The 15,958-nt window shown below is 39.4% G+C and overlaps 1 protein-coding gene across 3 annotated transcripts in view; it reads left to right on the top strand.

Moving 5' to 3' along the window:
* Positions 1–2,393: 2,393 nt before the first annotated feature.
* Positions 2,394–15,958, top strand: part of gabrg2 (gamma-aminobutyric acid type A receptor subunit gamma2) — a 39,043-nt gene continuing 25,478 nt past the window's right edge. For 2 of the 3 annotated variants that reach the window (XM_088440313.1, XM_088440310.1), the window contains exons 1-3: positions 2,394–2,907; positions 9,736–9,875; positions 13,878–13,945. In XM_088440313.1, the coding sequence (XP_088296439.1) occupies positions 2,777–2,907; positions 9,736–9,875; positions 13,878–13,945 (339 nt within the window). In that variant the 5' untranslated portion in view covers positions 2,394–2,776. The remainder of the gene's footprint in view (positions 2,908–9,735; positions 9,876–13,877; positions 13,946–15,958) is intronic. The other variant, XM_088440311.1, reaches the window with a different exon arrangement.

The following is a 15,958-nucleotide window of genomic DNA, read 5'->3' as shown; positions in this document are numbered from 1 at the left end:
AAACAACAAGAGTGCCATGTTTCCATCACGTTATCTTCAAATAGTAAAACAATCTGACATTTTTTTTTATATTCATGTATCTTTTATACTTCATATCTGTTTTTCTATATTTCATTTCCTTCCTTATAATATACATAAATAATATAGCTATTTTTCATTTTAGATGAGAAGAATAAATCAGAAGAAAACAAACTTTTACGCATCGCAAATCGTGGAACGAAAACAGCACATCCGCGGTGTTATTTCCCAGCATTTTTCTCAACGTCACAAAAGCTGTCACAAGCATTGCTTTGCACCTCATAAATGTACATTTCTTCTTTTGTGCTGTTTCGCCACACTCTCACCGCATTCTAAACTATTAATAAAGTGTGTCGTTTAGTCACTTTGCACACACACAATTATTTGCAGAAGTAGCGGGAAAATATGCATGCCATTGCCGTACTGTAAATCCAATCTTGCGAGATGCGACTCTTCATGCGTTATTTACAAGCGGAACGCAAGTTTACTTTGAGCGGTGCTGCATGTTTAATGAAGCATCTGTCGGGCACTTGAAGATGATTTAGCCTCCCTCATTTGCAACCAATAAACGCATGGCGGCGGTTCACATCAAGCGCAAGCTCATTTGCAATGCACGGCATGCTTATTGTACTGTAGGTGGCGACAGCTGCAGTTACCTTTGTTTCCTCACTTCCGACGCTTTTAAAAAAACGCCGCTAAACGAGTTGGTTGGCTTATGAAATTGACTTAGCGGTAGGGCTCACGGGACAGTAAAAGCATGAGTGTGTCACGTGACCTGCATGTACGCCTGTGGAATAAATGTTCCAAGTGGGAAATCGGGCTTAAAGCATCATACTAAGACGGAAATGCCAACACCTGCTTGTTTAGGCTGCACCTGCCTCTCTGTTTTTTTTTTTGGCTTGGGGCTTTGAGGTTTTTCCTTTTTTAAAACACAACAAAAAAAGTTTATTTACTGCAAAAATGTATTTCTCGAAACTCCTTGTGAGCATGCTATATATTTGATTTGATATTTTATACATCGTTCTATAGGCTTTCGAGTAAATGCTGCATATGTATAGCAGAAAAGCTCATTTTTTATTTATATCACAAGTATATGCTCACCCCCGGGCTGCTGAAACACTCCCTCAAGGAGTCACTAATGTAGAGGTTACACCTAATCAAAATGGCAGCATTAGCATATTTTATACAGTAATGGGGCTAATATGAGATGGGCCAATATAAGCTTTTGATAAAGAGCTGCAAGGCATTTTCAAAGTATGTTAAAAGTGCATTGATAGCAACGTGGAATCATTTGCATTTATATCCATTTCAACTGAACTGATCACTGAATACAAAAGCAGAGGTACATATTATGTTTTTAATCATTTTTTAGACTCTCTCCCTCCCTCCCTCCCTCCCTCCCTCCAGATGGCATCAGCCCAGTCTCTAGGAAAGCAGCAGGTGGAAGGTTCAAATCCTAACATGGCTTTAACTAATATCAGAATTAGCAGTTAAGAGCGGAAAAGTATGCTTAGCAAGCACTGAAAATGTGGAGTAAACTCAGTTGTACGGTTTGTCTACTAGAATACTGTATCGCCATCTTAACTTGGCTCTGACGAGCGTGATAGCAAAACTGGAAGGACCTTCGTGTGTTCTGATTGGCCGCGCCCGTTTCGCTGTGGATTTACAGAGCTCTCCATGGTGCTGAAAGCATAAATAATGCGACGGCGCTAGTGCCTGCGACTCGAGAAAATAAAACTAAGGAACTGTCCGTGGTCCTCATTGCGACAGCCCGTGATGCCTTTAGAATTGTCCGTGGTGCTGAAAACGTATTTTGACGTATTTGAGAGCCTCAAACACACCAAAAAAAGATATTCAACATCTATTTTTCTTACACACCAACACACGATATAACAGTAACAACAGAAGCACCGGTATTAGAATTTCTTGTGCTTTTGGGGAACATTTCGATCACAGCGATCACCAAATATTATACGAAGGGTCCACCATGTTAAGAAAATGCTGCAGTAAATGTTAATCAAGTATGATGGGTAATGTAAATGTAATATTATGTATGGTTGTTTGTAAAATTCCAAGAAAATTACACTTTTCTATCACTTGTAAGGTATTTGCTGAATAGACCTATAAACTACTTATGTGATCTTTGGGGACTACCCGGTCCCCACGAGCACCACGTTGGAGACCAATGTTTAAGCGCGAGCTCAGTTTTGCCCCACAGGCTGCAGGTTTCTTCGACTTACACCTTACATAAAACATGATCACATGTTTGATTGTGACATTGACTTTGTAATAACATCTGAAATCCTTTCAAGTCGAGCGAACAATATGATGATTTTCTTTAGCATGCGGCTAATGATCCAGTGGAGGGAGCGCGCGCGTGTGTGCTGAAATCACGCGTGTTGATGATCCGTGCTGCAGCAACGTGCCTCGGTTCCTCTTCCGAGCCCCGCAGCCTTCTTTTCAATCTGCATGCATACCGAGGCTGCTTTCACATCCCACTAGGTGTGTAATTCTAGGGCCCGGCTCGACTATCGCTCAAAACAGGGAGGGAGAGATTTTTTTCTGTAATTATATTATAAGGGGTTTTTATATTCGCTTTAAAACGAAAAAAAAAATCCCTTGTTTTTATTTATTTTGGACGATCTGGTGCCCGGCTGAGCTCCTGGCGTGAAAAAAAAAGAAAAAGCTGCGTGATGCATCGTGGGCTGGGGAAGCACTAAACAAGACGGGCATCTGCACCAGGCGAGGAGACGAAAAGATGGTGAGGATGACGACGGCGGCTTCTTCACCAAATTTAGCCTCCAAGTGCTCGACCGCCATGGCGAAGCCTTCCTCCTTCGCTCGCAAGCTCTTCCTCTGGCTCTTCATCGCCGTCAACCTTCCCACCAGGTAAGATCTCAAACGGTGTTCTTATTATTCGCCGTTAGCTAGCGTTAGCCTTCAGCTAGCCGACGATGCTAACACCAAATTTAGCTCAAATGTCACAACGTCGTTCTCCTTCGTATTCGTATGTATAACGTCACTCGCAACACTCCCACACACTGTCCGATCATGTGTTATATATGGACTCTTATGGAATTAAAAAGAGCGAGGAATGCGTTTAGAGCTCACATCGAGCGTCATAATTAATATTTAGGAGGCTATTTTTGCATGATTGTAGGCTGCACAGGCGAGCTAAAGTGATGCTACATATAGTTTGCGCTAAGCCGTTTGTAAGGATCAAGTGTATTTAAGTCAAAAAGCCGTGCGGCTCTTACGTGCATGCAACTGTGTGCAACGGCTGCAGTAGAAGCGAGAAGAAAGCAGATTGTGGACGCTCATCGAGATAAAAGTGTATTTTTTCTTAACATTTCAAAATGGCAGACTGTTACATAGACAAGTATAAAGGCACAGCAGATATGCAAACATCCTTCCTCCCCAAGATTGTATTGCGTTGTATCCATTGCTATATTGTGCTCGTTGGAACATTATTTATGGATAGAGTGAAGATGGGCAGAGAAAGGATGGATGGTTAGTCGTCTGTTTGGAGATGAGAGTGGGGGAAAAATGGAGGCATATACACTCACAGGTCAATCCATTAGGCACAAGAGCTGTCTCAAGATGAATCCTTCATGAAGATATTAATGCTTGATTTGGTGTGGTAGTGACCTGCACTGCATCATATGATGTTATTGAAGTATTCAGACAACGGTATACCTAAATATCTATCAGTCGTCACAGAGCCATACAGGAGTAGCTACACTGTTAAAAATCAGTTTTGGTATACTCACTTATCTTCCCAAATAGTGGCTTCCGCTTAAGCATTCGGTTCAGCCTTGGGTGTGTCGTTCACTTAAATAAATAAATGCCTCACCCCAAATAGATGTCCCGGCAAGCAACATTTGACTTGCGCACAAAATACATACTAGTCACGTGACACACTATGCTTGTTGTGTTATTTTTTTTTCACTACAGTGTTTTCATTAAAAAAAAAAAAAAACATTCACTGTAATTGCCTTGACAATTGTGTAAGCATAGATCAATGATAGAATACAATAGAGTTGCATTGCAGTGCCAATGAAATGATAGTCGGAAAACCCAACAGTCTATTGTTAACCTACTCTAACACGAGTACAAAGTAGGAACATTTATTTAAAAAACACAAATAAGAAACACCAAGTATGGCGGTAAGAATATTTTGATGATCCACAATTGTTGCTCGCTGGATTTTTAGATTTTGTTAGTGTTTTGCATTTTGCCATGTAGTGTGATCAAAAAGAGCACATTTTTTGTTTGGTCAGTGGGTAAGGGTCCTCAGGGGTTCGCAATAATTTTTTAAGGTATTTTTTTCAGTCAAGTCAGTTTTTCAGTCAAGGAACATCTCTACGGCAAGCATTTTGGGATCTGGAAAAAGGAACTAACACAATTTAGCAATAGGGTGTCTCACATTTCTTGCTCTTAATTCAAAAAGAAATCTGAAGTATTTCTGTAACGAGATTAAAACAGCATTTCATTTTCTGATACTTGCAGAAAACCTGTAAAAATCTCACAATACCCCCAAAGTGCCTTTACGTACTCCCAGGGGTACTCGAAAAAATGCTTCTCTAGCAATCATGAACCAGCACCATATTTAGTGATCACACTAGTTAAGAAGTTAGTCATCTAATCAAACTGCGTGTGTGTTTTCTTCAATAGCAGCATAGAAAATCTGATTCTGTGAGTCACTGAATGTGCCACTTACTTACATAAGTCATCATTCTCAAGGCCCCGGGCCCGCTTTCAGTTACATGCTTCTTTGTGACTCATAGGCAGTTACTATATGTTGTGATGTGTGGTTGAATCACAAAGCAGGAAACTACGCAATGGACAAGCCCGCAAGAGGTACAGTGGCCACGGGGTCCAACTTTCAAATACATGAGGCCGTTAGGTGACAGAAATGAAGGAAGGTCTCACATGAGGTTCTTTGAGGTGATGCATCCAACATCTGTTCCAAAACAGTGGCAATTTAGCATTTGTTAGCTTTAATATCAATGTGGCCTTATGGGAAGTAACTGAGAAAGACCCCGCCCCTCTATTTTTCTCACCTTAAAAAGAACTGAGCATATCACATGGCAGTTTTATCTGTCTGTGTCACAGGCTACATCTGGTGAAGCAGTTAGAAAAATTGAGTTGGCTGATTAAATGTCAAAATTCACAAGTTGTTACGCCTAACGTTCCACCTTTTCATTGCGATTGTAAGACGTAATGGCATTGCGGGCAATTTATTGTACTCTATCACTGTGGGGCTGCAACAAATACTTTAAGAATGTATTTATTCATTATTTTGTCAGGTAATCAGCTGTTCAGAAACATGACTTCAATGCATTCATTCAAATTACGGCTTTTTTTTTCAAATACTGTATAAAACAGTAACAAGGGTATTTTGTGTCATATGAAATGTCAGAAACATTGTTTTCCTCAATAAAACCAGATGTTTTTCATGGTTTCCTATCCAACACAATGTTTGTCTCCTGAAGAACTAAAGAAATCTGAGAACACAAACTATCAAGATGCAAATTTTGAGGATTTTGACACGTGTATTGCCGCTGGTGTGTTTGAGGGTGTAAGTGACCGTTCGTGTCTGTGTGCCTTGCGAGGCAGGTTGAGGGCGTCCCCAGCCTACTGCCCGAAAACTGCTGGGATAGGCACCAGCATGCCAGCGACATTAGTGAGGATAAGCAGCTATAGGAACTGAATGAATGAATGGATGACCTACAGCGTTCAGAGCGCACTACTTGATTCTAGACAACTCTCACCCACTAGCAGTCTAAGAGACAGATTTTCTGGCAGAAACAGCACATTTCAGAAAGGGCGATTTGAAGAGATGTGATCAGTAGGAACGGCAACTAGGCCTGATCAGTATAAGAAAAAAAAAAGACCTCAACCACTGATTTTAGAGCAAAGGTACTCAAATGACTTGAGGACTTCGGGTCGGTGATCAGAATAAATTATTAATATGACGATTGATTAGTTGATTCATTGCAACTCTATATGGCAGTCTACTCAAATGTAATTTGTTGTATTCTCACTTGAGTTCAATTCATTCTTTTGAATAAGAAACTCAAAATGGGCTGTTCTCCTCTTGCCAGTTGAACAGTTCTGTCAAGATGCACAATCGTGAAACACTTTGATTACGACTTGCACATTTCAATCATCACAATGCCGATGTCGGATTTATTTATTCCCCTATTCAACGACGAGCAGTCATGGGGACAAAAGGGGGAGGTGAAGCTGCCATTTTGCTTGCATTGGAGAGAGTCTGTTGAGTTCATCACCATGGTATTGAGGTCACAATCATTTCAGAACCGAGGGTCGGAGGCGACCGGCGGTGATGACTGGCGTCTAATCACCCCAGTTGGCGTGGCAGTGAAGTCAAAGTGAGACAAGAGGAGGCAATTGCGCGTCACACGCTTTGTTTTCTCACTTGCGTCCGTGCCTGCTGTCGCTGACTATCTTCGTTTTGGCGGGAATTTAGGTGAAGGTGCAAATAAAAAGACTGCTGTCCTGATAAGTTGAGTACTAGAAGTCAGGAAAACATCTTCAAATATTTAGGGTATATAGCTCCCTAAAAAAGACGATTCAATATGATTTTCGAGGGAGGGGAAAGGATTCAAGGACCGTTCACTTTAACATTGGAATGATTCTATTCAACTCAGTAGGCTTACAGTTTGATGGGGTACGGCTGAGTTTGAAAGACTTTTCTGTTGGCGTTTTACATATACTTGATTGTTGTCAAACCTCTAAAATGGGCAATTTTCTCCTAAAGCTTTTTTCTCATATAAAATGACTTGTTTCGTATCTTATATACATGCAAAGCTGTAATCTGAGTAAAGTATGCTTATGTTGAAGAATCTGAATTATAAAACAGAAAACACATTCTGGCTTGACGATTTTTTTTGTTTCCCAAACGATTCCATCAAAACGTCTTCATGAATTGTAATCTCCAAATCAAGGATTTTTATTCGCATGAAACGGAAAAAAAATAAAAATACCCACTGCACTCGAAGGTTTCATTAATGGGACTTTTCTAACTTTCCGTTCTTGCCATGTTGTCCAAACGATATGCTCTTGTTTTGAATTTCATGATGGTGTACCTAATGAAGTTGCAGTTGAATGTGTGTGATCTGGTTTCAGTCAAACCCATAAATAGCCCGACTTTCCCCGCCAGAGGTCAGTTCAGAAAATAACGACACTGACCCACTTGAAATAATCTTTTCTCTGACTTGTGCATAGTCACACAAGTCGGTTTGCCAAAGTAGCATTCGATGGATTTTGATTTTTGTTACTCACTGAAAAGTGACTAATGGCATCATGTAGGCGGACCGTGGTCACAATGTGACATCCAAAGCGGGGGCCGTTGTTTTGTTGCATGGGCGTAGAACTCATTTCGTGATAAGCACAAAGGTTCATTTGAGTTTGCTACGTTTATTAGCCATGCGGACGGATGCTTGTATTCTCTCACCAAGGGGTTTAATGCGGACGCTAATGGAGGACACTTATAATATTGTGATCATCCTTATAGATGGTCTTGCAGAGCAAATGCTTTTTTTTTTTTTTCTTGAGATGTACGGAATGCTTTGAACGAGAAATTTCAAACCAGCGCTGTTCATGTGCCGTGTGCATGCATATGCATGAAAAACAAACTTTGGCTCGGGCGTCTCGGAGGACCCTCAGGTACTCAATTAGCAGGCAAGACCACAGATCTGCTTGTGCTGAAGAACACATGGCGCTTCCGTTTGATCTACTTACATTTGGAACTTTTCCACGTATACACAAATATGGTATAACCTCGAAAGTCAAACTTCCCTCTGGCTGGACCAACAATAATTGAAAACATACACCAGTTGTCATACAAAGTATTTACAGTTTCAAATGACGGATGGAAACCCAAAATAGCTTAAATCTACACTTAACGCAAAATATGTTTGAAATACTTGTAAAAATATTTAAAAAGGAGGTAACGAGTACCAATACTAGCCTTATTTCAAGGTATCGGGTATGTATCGAGATGCGGATACCAGCTACCAATACTTAAGCATAAACTGAAGTAAAACAAAAATGTATGTATAATAATAATAATTTAACGGCATCGAATGCCAGTAATTGGTGTTAAACTGCACTCGTTTGACACATCGGTGTTATAATGTGTGCTATCAGTATCGGTACTTCGTATTGGGGTTTGAAAGAGTGGTATCGAACATCCCTACTTACCAAATTATTTTTGCGCCAAAAATTATGAGTAGGATAAGGTAGGGGTAACAGATTACTTTGCCACTGGAAAAACAGCCTTTTGCATTTGTTTAAAATTAAAACAAAGATGAATGCAATTTAAACATTTCAGTTATTCTACTGGAGAAAACTAAACAGAGATATCTACTTTCTTTTCAATTCACTCGTTACAATTTTACAACAAAGATGTAGAACATAGAAAGGTTAAAAAATATGCAACCACGCTGACATTTCAACAAAAAGTTAAATTTAGTATTTTCATTTAATTTTGGCGAAAATATTTTTTACCTTTTATTAAAAATGAATATTGGCTCCAATTATGGGTTATCCACCTCCTTAAGTACGAATGAATGGTTTTGGTATTGACTTGAGGAAAAAAAAAAAAACACATCTATATCAAGGATAAATCCAAACATAAGATGGTAGATTCTTCCTTTATACAACTAGGTTAGGTTAGGGGCCACCTGAGTAATATAATTAAGATTTAATGTTTCGGCTTGGATGTTGGAAATGGAAATGGATGGTGCATGGTGGCTCTTAAGGCAATCGAAGGAAAAGTGCAGGTCAAACTGTTATTCCTGGCTCTCAGCCTCAGAACATGAGAATGCTATCAGATCTGTTACCCTGCCCCCCCTTTTCATACTTTATTCTTCCATCCAGAAGCTTCTCATTGCCTCCCTAAAATCTTACGAAATTTCACTGTTCAAGAAATGCAAGCGAGGATGTCAAATTCCTTAAGCTTTGAACAGAACAAATTTAAGACCACTGGTTAGACCTTGTGTTCTCTAAATTTGACCGCAATACAAATCAAGTGTAGAACTTGTTTTTACAGCAATTGCATTAAACCTAAATTCACATTAACTGCAATTAAATAAAATACAGACCTATGATAGACATTTTGTATCGTTTAATATGGAACTGCTTCATCACAATTGTATTTTGCAAATGAACTCTAAAGATTCTTGACAATGACACTCATGATTTCCACCTGAAAAGCGGCAGGGGTTAAAGCTAACACATTTCTCGACACTTGTACTACTACCATGTTTTTTTTTTCCACAAATACTCTTTGTCCAAGACATGTAATTTAACATCATGCCTGCATGTGAAAAAATAGACATTTTTACTCCTATGCCCTGGTGACATTCATGGTTAAGTGCACTTGAGATGTTATTTCCTTTTTCATTCAGCAAGGTGAGGAAGCGGATTTGAGTAAATTGTATTCTGCAAGACTCCCAGTAGCCTTGAAACCATCTTTAGGAGATGACAAATATTTCAGCCACTTTGCTATATCTTCCAGTCGAGTCAATATGTGGACTGTAGTTATTGCAGTTCACTAGATACTGGCCAGTTCATCCACTTCGGTGACTGAATGGGGGAATGTGGCATCAGTGGTTTGAAAAAAATTGCTTTATTCACATGGTTGGAAAAAAAAAACACTTAGTACAAGGATTCTTCTGCTCATTTCAGCTCTTTTCAAACTGATGACGATGACGAGGTGTCCAACAAGACATGGGTGCTGACCCCAAAGGTTTACGAGAGCGACGTCACACACATCCTCAATGGCCTACTTAATGGATACGACAACAAACTGAGACCCGATATCGGAGGTAGGTGCTGACTTTTCAGAGAACTGTTTTACTCGCAGAATCAAACGGATGCTTTTACCCATGGATCCCACATACTGCGTTGCATCTCCGCAGTAACGCAGGCCTTGAAAAATCCGGTCCGCCGCGGCGCACTGTGGCCAATTCCACAATTCAGAAAGCACCAAACAGGAAAAAGAACGTGATCAACATCCAGATTTACAAAGAAAAAGCACTCCATACTGACAAGATTGTCTTCTCCTTTGCTGATTGATTGGATTAACCCAAAAGCGACTGGTTCTCCTTCTATGCCATTGCCATCAAAACAAGAAGAGCAAATGCTTTCCTCCTGTTGTTTGGCGTATTTTAACGTGAATAAAAATAGAAATTACTCCATATATTACTGTTTAGGTCACAATTCTATCAATTCAATTAAAAGTTCAAATTAATACTCTATGTACTCACCCATTGTAATTGAAGCATGCAATGCAAGTGTTATCCACGCAAACTTTCCACAAATGGAGTTTGTTTCGTTTCTGGAAGCTTAGAAAACTTAAATGCATCAAATCTAGCCGCCCAAATATAAGCAAACTCTTTAGAGATCCAGCCTTTCCAATTGTGTACACTGCTTTGTTCATTTTCTCTCATGACATTTTTACCGGCTAAAATCACAGTTTAAGTTCTTTAAATAATCGTTCATTCCTCATCTTTCAATTTATTTCTTAAGTTCCTCTGTGTGGCACCAGTATTTACCTTGCTCATATTTTACCAATGACAGAAACAGAAATGTGGAAATATTGAACAACATTAATGCCGAATATAATGAACAATATAAACGTTTTTGAATGGCTTGTATCAACAACTTGTATGTGTGGATGATTTACTTGTAATAGCTTGTATACATATGTGCAAATCTTCCAACGTAAAACAGCAGTGAGAAGAAATAAATGGATTGCCCCGAAATGATCCTGCCGAAGATTAACACTTTTCCCATTCTGTGTTCTTGCTACTTTGAGCCATTAACATGCAGACCTGTCTAATAAATCTTTCGTCTCAATGACATGGCAGAAATATGATGCCATTTGTCATTCTGTAGAAGCTGTCCAAAGACGGAGTGTTGTAAATGAATGCTAATAAGCTAGTACGGAAAGAAGGGAAAAAAAAAAACCAGCTCTTGAATTCAATGCATATGAAAGTATCAGAAATCATCTTTGAAAAACAAGCAATCCAGGCTGGCTCTTTTTATACATGATGCCATATTTAAACTGATTTAAACGTAAAGCTTTTAGAATCCAGGGAGTCTTGTTTGTACAATTTGTTGCACAAGCAGACCTGTTTGTCCCTAAAAGATAAAGATGATTGACAGTGATCAAACTGTTTGCCGATTTTTGGGGCATTTTGGCAATTTTTTAATTAATTGCCTGTTCTAATGTTGCATATCATGAAATGAAAATGCTATATTTTAACAAAGTGATGATAAAAAAAATATCCTTATTGGGGACGCAGGCGTTTCAAGCTTCAAGCTATATTTTAGGGTTAGTTGCGAGATTTGAAACAGCCTTCCAACCCTCTTACAAACTCAGCTACCGTTCGTAGCTTTGGCATTCCATTTAACAAGTGCACCATCTTGCTTTCATCCTTGAAATGGCTATAATGATTTTGCACGGTGTCAGCATTTTTAGGACGCGGTCATATATAATGCTCACCTGGCTTGATTTCATTCACACACTTATGTACAATTTCGTGACAGATTTTTTTTTTTCAGTATATATTTTTGAGTGCGACAGATTCCATGAAGGGCATAATCTTTATTCTTTTGACTTTATAGGTGCCTTTGCTATCAATTCAAGAGCATGTCAGATCTGCTTTGAGCGCACAGCAACACAAATTCTCTTTGCGGCCGGCCGCCGCCGCTGCAACCAAGCGCCAATCTTCAAATAGGCTCTGATCTCCCTCTCACACGTTTCGCTTTTCCAAAGTCTGCTGTCAGAATTGCACAGATACTAGAGGGTTATAATTAGCCAGCTATACTGTCATCTGAACCGGCAATCAAGTAACCAAGCACCGCACTGAGTAAAGACTTTCTCTCCCAACTATACGATGCCTCAGAAGCATGTGAATTGAATTGAATCCCTAATTGTGCCGCAGTTTTTCTTTAAGTCCATTATGGCATTTTGGCCCCTGTGGATTGATTGAAGTATTCTAGAGGACTTTCAATATACGTACCTAAGCAATTGGTAATTCATTGGCAATCTGTAATTCTCCAAGAGTTGTGTACTCATGCTGGTATTGGTCTGAAAAAAAGGGATAGCCAACACTCAGATACTGTATATTCATTTTAATTATTTTACTAGCCAACGTTAGAGGTCTTATGGAAATGGTACATTTCAATCAAGGGAATTTTCTCAGAGTTTTGTAATGTGATGTTGGTAAGCTGAGCCACAATATGTCATTACCTGAGCCTTGGGAGACTGTGATTTTCATTTGACAGCAAATGAGAAAATGGCCGTACCCCTTAAACTATAAAAATGAATGAATATCACTCATTTCATGTTGCACAAATGCAATATGGGGCTGCATAGGTAATATAATTTAAATATGTATTAATTTTGGGTTGGATTCCATTTTAAATGAGCAATGTGCTCTTATTAGTTATTATTAGTTTCAAATGAATTTGTAGCCCTTCTTATTTGTGGTTTGATTAGAATCAAGTGTGTGTGGTTCATGTTTATAGATTTACATGCTTCTGAGATAATGGTGACAATTTTTCCTGTCATTCACTGCTATTCATGACATAAGACACAATATGTTAGGACGTCGCAGAGGACACATGGTGTGTGATCACACATGATGTTCCCCACTTGTGTGTCTTGTGATGCACTTGACATGTCTGCCTGGGAGTGACATGAAAAATGAATGCCAACCAGCAACACTCAATAGATCCTGCATGTCGGCCTAGAAGGCTAGTTCCATATCTTTACCTGAACGCTTTTAGACGTCAAGTGTAGTCAGCTGTAAGAATTCGATAGCACTGTATGGCACCGATGACTCACATCATCTGACGCTAGATAGACATCCATTTGACACAAACATTTGTTTTATCATGTCTGACAAGTCCACAAATTGACAAACTACTTGCAGTCACGTTTCTTACAGCAGTGAGCAGATGGAAATATAACCTCTATTTTTGTACTGTATAACACTAACCAGTTCGTGGATCGCCCAGACACATCAGCATGGCTTATAAATTTGAATAAAAACACAAGTAAATAGCTACATGGGATTTTCCACAGTTATAAAAAAGTTACCTTTTCACTTGTTTTAATTTCAAATAAAGACAGAAGGTGCGGAATGTTCCCACTGTCAGCAGGATCCCATTATAAAGTCAACTGAAAGTTAACAATTTTAAAATGATTTACTCGCCATCATTTTTTTTTTTTTTTTTAAGAGGCCAATACCAATATCAGTCCGACCAGTCATTGGACTATCTCTGATACAAACAACTAAATGTATTAAAAAAAATACATTGATTATTGTTCTCATCGTTTGTGAAAAACAGGATTTTTGCAGCTAAACATTGTATGACTTTATGAAGGGAATGGGGTTAGAATTACTTATTTTTTGGTCGGTCAATAAATGCATGAATATGTTCACGCTGGTACATTAACTTACAATGCCCATTTATTACAGTAGATCATGCAGCATTCGCCAGAAACATCTAAAAGACACATTTGCCCTGAAAGTGCATCTCAGCATGCGAGTAGTGAGGCAAAGTCCTGCACCATTCCCCATCACGGCGGCCGCATGGGACTCATGCATGGCGGCACAGGAGGAGGAATGGAGTGCATGTTGCAGAGGGCATAAGTCAGAAGTTTAGCTTTTAAAAAGCTCTACTGTACGCTTACATTGCCGAAAGACCTCAAATGCAGTCCCGTTTTGTCATGTTTGCGGAGTAAATGCAAGGCTATTCACAGAGATTACGCTGGAAGCGCTTGGTACGTAAACACGGTTGCTTTTTTCTTGCAGTTAAACCCACAGTGATCCACACTGACATGTTTGTCAACAGCATCGGCCCAGTGAATGCCATCAATATGGTAAGTAACTCCCAATGCGCTTTTAATGTGTCAATGCTGTGATTGAACTGTCTAATCGTGTGTTTAGGAGGAATATCAATTACTAAATGTGTGTTCAACCTGTCTCCGCCTTGGGGAGGCGAGAGTGTAATGATGGCGTGTTTTTGGTCTCCGTGCAGCTGGCAGGCAGTCAACGTGTTGCTCCAGCACACCTCAGCGTCGCAGCTGCGGGCTTTCGTGGCTTTTATTCTAATCTTTATGCCGCGCACTAACACCGCTTTGCTGTCGATCAGCGGCTCGAACAGATGCGGCAGCCTTTGCCCCGCATCGGATAAACCGTTCAGTGGTTCTCACTGCAGAGAGCTTATAACACCTCATCCATGCAGAGCTGTCGCTGATTATGATGTAGCATATTTTCAATAGGTGCTTTTGTATTCGTAAAGTATTAATACGTTCAATTAGGCATGGGCTAGTGACGGGTTGGACGGTTACACCGAGGTGTTAAAAAGTCAAGGTTTCAAAAACCGCTAATACTGTCTCATATTATTTTCTGTCTAATATAACAGGGGGTATATTTTAAAAGGACACAATTATATTGGCTGCTTGCAGAGTTGAGTCAAAGAGCTGCCTCTTTGAGGATAGTTTGACGTCATTTGCTTATTTTGTTTCCGCCTTTTTTGTCTCAAACGGAGGAAGAAGGTGTAGGGATCTATTTTAAAAATTGTTCACTAGTGACTGGGCACTGTCAACTTCAACAGAGGAAGAAGAATGTTAATATTTATATGAATTTATCAGTATTTAAACTGGTACATATTCCTAATGTAACAAATACTTAATATGTCATCTAAAAATAAGATAGATTGTGCTATTTGGAAGAAAAAAAATGTATTTCAAAAAAGGACATTTTAGAGCTATAATTTTAATGCAGTGACATTTTTACTCATCAGGATTCAATCTTGTCCTATGCCTACGTTCTATCGATCTTTTTGAACAAAAAACGGCTTCACCTTCAAATTAAAACCCATGAAACAAGCACATAGTGTCTGATTGATTCCAAGAAATGACAACAAAAAAAAGAGAGCGCTGCATTTTGTTTCTTCATCTCTCCATAGTTCAATTATGATTTATGTTAATGAGAATTTTTGGTAATTTTGTGATAGTTGAACGATGTGATTGTTTCACAGAATTCTAAATGAGGAAATCAAGGTTTGTTGAACAATGAATGTCACTCAGTCAGAACTCTTTTTTTTCTAAATTAAAACATAAATAAGTACACTTGTTTTGGCGAAGCTGGTAGTTATTATTTTTTTGTTCCATTATCCTACCAAATAACACCAAAGAAATGTATTGTCTGGAGAACAAGCATATTTTTCTCTGTTATTGTTTTATCGTGCGAGTCATTATGCGAGCGCGCGTGTGTGTGAGGGCGCTGCGCTGACACGAAAGGTTGATGGATAGCCTCACATTCATATGTAATCAGCCACGGGCCCTTTTGTTCACACTGTAACATGACGAATGTGGGAGCTTTGTAGGGATTGTGAAAGTGAAGCACAGCCAATAGACAGATGGCAAGGGAAAACACATCCAAGCACCAGCGTGATTTCATATTCTTAATTATGCAATGATGATCCATGAACAATATGGCCAAGATGAATGCTATCTGAGTGAGTATGAGCGAGGTACAAGATGGGACGGTATCAAAGAAGCTAAGGTGATCTTGTGGGGCGTGAGTGCCATCTACTGGTGAGTGTGCATTAATTAAGTTGGTTCCAAGTTTGATCATTACAATGGAGTAGCATCAAAACGCTCCCCGGGTCATCCCCCTTGAAACGTAACTGACAGGTACTACCGTCAATGGCGTTGAATGACTAATTCAAGGATTTATTTATTATACAAGGTAAAAAAAAGATGTGAAAAGGCTGAGTCCTATGAAAAGCTGAATCCATGTGCCAATAAAACACCGAAGCCACTAGCTTGCTCAAAAACACTTGGGACTTGGCAGAAGTAATTAAACGTCACCTTTGCCTACTTTGG

This window comes from Hippichthys cyanospilos, chromosome 18 (assembly GCF_059441005.1).
Source record: "Hippichthys cyanospilos isolate Australia breed blue-spotted pipefish chromosome 18, RoL_Hcya_1.0, whole genome shotgun sequence".
Taxonomy (NCBI): Eukaryota; Metazoa; Chordata; class Actinopteri; order Syngnathiformes; family Syngnathidae; genus Hippichthys; species Hippichthys cyanospilos.
Note: the sequence above shows the minus strand (reverse complement) of the source record. Positions and strands in the feature narration are given on the sequence as shown.